At 35.9% G+C, this 5,140-nt stretch overlaps 1 protein-coding gene across 1 annotated transcript; it reads right to left on the bottom strand.

Moving 5' to 3' along the window:
- Positions 1-668: 668 nt before the first annotated feature.
- LOC145203855 (uncharacterized) lies at positions 669-5,078 on the bottom strand. The gene is made up of 6 exons (XM_080076190.1): positions 4,854-5,078; positions 3,205-3,408; positions 2,532-2,685; positions 2,130-2,265; positions 1,527-1,712; positions 669-939 (listed from the first exon to the last, which is right to left on the bottom strand). Exons 1-6 carry the CDS (start codon positions 5,076-5,078, stop codon positions 843-845), a joined length of 1,002 nt encoding a protein of 333 aa, XP_079932316.1. The 3' UTR covers positions 669-842.
- Positions 5,079-5,140: the final 62 nt, after the last annotated feature.

The raw sequence follows: 5,140 nt of genomic DNA, 5'->3' as shown, positions 1-5,140 counted from the left end.
GTGTTTCTCAATCAACTGACAGCTTATCGAATGATGTTAGCAGTACCCTAGCCCTGATTTTGTGCATGTCAATTGTTACGCTACTATTGTGTTATTGGGCAGTGATGAACATGACTTTTAATCCACACGTATTACTGTGTGTGTAAATAAGTCTACTCTGAGCCTGTATTAACGCAATGCTATGTCATGATGAGCGTATTGATTTGTAACATTTGCGAGCAGAAAGGACATTGGGTCAAATGTGGTTACCATTCCTTTGAGTCGAATGAAATGCTGCTGTATTTACAATCAGTCACTTGCTTGAAAGGAAAAATTTGGGCACAATTCTTTTGTATGGCACAAAGAGTTTTTGATTTGGGTCCCCAGACAACTTTTATGTTTGAAAATAAAACCGGTATGTATAATTTTTAAGTGCAGTACTGACATAAAAGAAGTGGACATTACTTTTGTTTTCAGGAGACTTCAATTGCATTCAATGGGAATCAATGTGTTTTGATGCCTAAATGGAACTTTTGATTTGATTTTTCAAAAAGCTTTCTGATCCTTATATTTCCAAAGAAATTCTAAATCTTACATAGCACAGATATTTTCTGCCCACAGTTTCTGTTGTTCTTATCATAGCCTATAAGAAATCAAATGCTTTTCGACTGTCATTCTAATACACGTAGTCATTTGTAACAAAAAATAGTTTCGTATTCACCTTGAGAAATGTGACAAAGCTGTACACTACAGAAATAAACGTACATCTCTGCCTTTTCCAAGTGGCAATGTTTTTGGAACTGCTGGACAGGACTTTCAAATGCCAATAGTAAGTATATCAACTAGGTCTTCAGGTCCATATGTTACAGTGTTGTTGTTCTGTGCGAAGAAGACATTCGAAGTGGTCGTTTTGGTGCTCCCTTATTCTTGGTTATGATGGATAACGCTTTTGACGCTAATCTGAAATGCAACAGTACTGCTGTCAATTTGGTGAACAATTTGTCAGGAATAATGAGTTATCAATGTGGTGGATTCAAAAATCTGAAGTTCTGTCCCTTTTTGCTGAAATATTTGTGAGTTAAGGCAGGGGTCGGCAACCTTTTTTGTACCGCGGACCGTTTTTGAAACCGAAATTTTATCGCGGACCGGCCTTCAAAAAACTACAAATATTCAGCAATGAAAACGACTAAATTACTTTATAATCCCTGGGATATGGGCAAAATGTTAAAAAGCATTTAACCTAAAATAGCATACGGCCCGGTAACCAACTCCTCGCGGACCGGCGGTTGCCGACCACTGAGTTAAGGAATTTGGCAAAATATTTAAACAGCATATAAAATAGGCAACTACATTTTTTTGAATGGCCTTATTCAACGGCACTCCAGTTTTTTCGGAGTAACAGGCTGAAAGGCCTTGCATGTCGAACCAGTGTGCACTGTCTGCAGCATATCATCTATTGGCTTGATGCTTATACATCAAAGCAATATTTTTGTAAAGCGTTTCTACTTGCTCCAACTGATATTGTATTTCATATTTTGGTCACTTACTCGCTTTTTCTGTTGAAGCAAAACAACATGCAGATAAGGTTTATGAAGACATCAATCCTTGGGACTGGATGTACGTATATTTCTGGTATATATTGACCGACAATATTGAGAAAAAGCATTGTCAGACAGTCACTACCAATACATGCAATCGCCAGTTTCAAGCATCTGGGGGCCATCCAGTTCAAACTAGATTAAAAAATAAGTTTAAATAGTCTACTAAAGATGACAATGAGGAAAAACACAGACTAAAAAGCCTCTTATGTATGTTACAAGATTCGATTCGTTTGCCAAAATAAAAACTATAAACAGTGTACAATTTTGGGATGGTTTTTCAGCCAAAAACCAATGTCCAAAAAAGAACTATGATAAGCTGATTTTTTTTTCTAATATAAGCTACAAATTCAATTATCCCTTTTTATGTTTGTTTTTTCGGATTTGTGGAAAATTGATTCCTAAAGAAGATTTTACTTGCATCTAACAGCTATTCAGAACTTTCGTTTAGCCCTAATTTGTGCAAATAAACTTGTAAATTACTTCAAAAAGTATTCTTTTACATTTATTCATTACAACCGGGTTTTCGACCTACAACGAAGCTATACTTACTTGGACTTTCGATGGTTTACTTCTTGATTAGCCTTTTTCAACGATCTGACTATGACGTAAAATAATATGACGTAGGTGGTTTGTGTGACTACTGTTGCGAAAGCAACAACAAATGGGAAGATTGCCACAGAGCTTGCTGCAAAATGAATGTTAATTTTTTGTTCGATTTGTTAGTTTGTCTTTCAATCAGCTTTGGTGACTTGTTAAGCAACCCAACAGTCTTACACAACAAGTACATCCCGTTTACCACAATGGCCCAATAAAACAAAAATTAGCTATTTATCTCGAAGCTATTTATGGCAAAAAATAATGAAAATACTTGGACTAAGTTTCTTCCGAAAATTACAACTGTTTATTTCAATTTCAAATTATTGTATACTAAGAGGTTAAAAAAACTCGAACCACTGTGGAAACAAGCTCCATCTTTGTAGACGCTTTTGACATCGCCAGATCCACCAATTGGAACCCAAATAATGATAATTTGTAACAAGTATCCTCCAATGGTCAAAATCAACGAAATTTTACTCAAGACTGGCAACCATTTCGGTAAAACACTCTGGAAAAAAGCAAAATTTAAATTGTAGATTTACGTACTTTCTGTACGAATGGCAATTAATATCGCACCTTTGCTACATAATACCGGGATAGCTTGTTTGCCTTCAAGTTTTAGTTAAACCAGGGAACTAAAATTTGTTTATTGAACAAAGCTTAAAGTATATCGCCAAATATTTGCCAACTATTTTGCATCTGTTAACCATTTCCTTTTACTTTTTTACGACAGCTAATGGTAGACAAGCAGCATGAAGGCTACATGTAATTCTAGAAAATTCCGTATGTAAGAAAGAATGTTCAGATACATATTTTTTGAAGAGATATAAAATATTTCAAAGCTGAAAATGCTTGTTATGGATTTTTAAATTTTATTCTTATTCCAAAATGGAATAGCCCATGATATTCTTTTAATTGGGCTGGTCGCCTATAGCCCAAAAAAGGAGTTGAGAACCACACTCTTGACACAGTTTGATTAGTTCAACCTAACTTAACAACCACTGCTGTAAACAAACACAACTCCCACCTTCAATGCTTCAGACGAATGTAGGTAGTATTGGCGAGCCCAGAGATAGAGATACACGGATGCCAGTTCAGTGGTGTAGCAGGTTGGGCCGGTGATTTTAAGTCCAAGCGAACATTGAAAAGTGGTCGTAGCCGGTGGAAGTAGAAGTCGGATAATGAAGAGGCCGGTGCTGATCAGGATGATGAAGTTGGACGCAAGAAAGCACTAGAGAGCGCAAGAATATAAAACCGAAGATTTATTTACTGGGAAAGACCTTGACCGAATGATCCAGGGTGCCTGATCCATTTAAAGTCATAAAAAACCTTGATCGGGATTCGTCATTGGAGCGTCCTGGGTTCGAACCCCGTGTAAAAAGAATATTATTTTGTACAAGCTTTTGGCCTAGTGGGTCTTTATACACCCAAAATACAGACAAAAAATTCGTTTAGGTTTTTTTTTTGTTCAAGCCCCGCGAAAAGAAAATGAAATTGCTGTTTTCAAGTCATATACTACATAAACCCATCTCCCCTTTTTATTGAGAGAAGAAACAATAAAAAATTTAGATCTATGTTACTATGTTTGGTTGAAGATATATTGACGCCCTTGTCAATTAGGTTGCCAAAAGTATTCGCTATTCTTACTTTCCAACCATAGTAATAGTCAATATCAAAGTTAAAAAGCGTTAAAATACCTGTTTTTCCCTCGCAAATTTAGAAATGTGAAAGAAAAGTTTTATTTCTTTGAAGTTTTAGTAGTTGTTCACACAATATTAAAATGTTAAAACTGGAGATGTGTTTTTAATGTTTACCAAAATGTTTTTTTTTTTCTAACTGATGGTGTTACATTAATATCTGATGTTCCATCAAACGTTACTATCAAGGTAAATCAATGTCCGAGCTAAACAACCAAAGGTCAAATATAACGCAAATCCTGCTAACCGGGTTACGATCATTATAACAATATGCCTGTGACTTTTGATTGACGTTATACCCTCTGATCGGTTTCTGCAGAAATGACATATACAGAGACAGATTTACCCCCGGTTCGTATTGAAGCATGTATTATTAATACCAGATCATTCACAATGAGATATACGATGGTCCCTCATTGCATCCCGTGCAACCCAAAGGCTATTATATAAAATAAAATATCCACTATAAATTAACTTAACACGAAGAACTGTTGAGTATTAATCAACCACATGATGAACCATAGGAAACAAGCAGAGTATCGTAATCATCAATGAACAAACTAGGCTTCAGTCAGTTATTGCGCGCTACAGAAAAAAATTCTCATCGGGCAGGGTATTCGGTGAAGAGCATTGGAAACGACATAGGCAGTAATTAGGCAAAACACCCCGTGGATTGTAAATAGTCCCGTGGTGCTACATACCAAACATACCAGATAACATGTGGACAGAACTGAGGACATTAAATAAATTGGGTGTTAATTGAAGCTTTAACCCAATCAAACGTTTTCGTTTTTTCTACCTATTTACGGCAAAAAAATGTCTTTTCAATTAAGAAAATTTATTTTTTCGCTTTTTTAACTTTTGGAACTTATAAATACTGTGAAATACATTTATATATTTTACATTCTTACTTTTTCGGTGTACATGTACTTGTATAAAGCCTTGGTGAAAATCTGTCAAATAACAAAAAAATACTTACGCTTTTAAGAGGTGGCAAATGTCTCAGGAAGTGCAGAAAACTCTTTTTCTGGATTCCCTTTGTTTCACGGTAGTTGCTCCACGAGCATTTCAAAACAAAGCAAAACACAAGCACCTCCAGTAAAAATATTACAAAGTCGAATACAACCAAAACGATACGGCCAACACTATGACCAAACCCGGCTTCTTGCGACTCCAAGACATCGTTGTCTATTTCCCCCGACATTGTAACAGCAAATGAACTATACCTCGGTTTCGGTCACCTATAAATCACAGCTGGATATTGCA

This window comes from Phallusia mammillata, chromosome 8 (assembly GCF_965637545.1).
Source record: "Phallusia mammillata chromosome 8, kaPhaMamm4.hap1.1, whole genome shotgun sequence".
Classification (NCBI taxonomy): domain Eukaryota; kingdom Metazoa; phylum Chordata; class Ascidiacea; order Phlebobranchia; family Ascidiidae; genus Phallusia; species Phallusia mammillata.
This window is presented reverse-complemented; position numbering and strand designations above follow the sequence as displayed.

Bases quoted from the DNA above. Each gene is read 5' to 3' on its own strand.
- LOC145203855 (XM_080076190.1), bottom strand. From the start codon at position 5,078: ATGTCGGGGGAAATAGACAACGATGTCTTGGAGTCGCAAGAAGCCGGG. The intron at 1,713-2,129 runs GTAAGTATAGCT...TTTTTAATCTAG, and splicing joins GTAAACCATCGAAAGTCCAA to TTTGAACTGGATGGCCCCCA. The intron at 940-1,526 runs GTAAGTGACCAA...GTTGCATTTCAG, and splicing joins TGCTTCAACAGAAAAAGCGA to ATTAGCGTCAAAAGCGTTAT.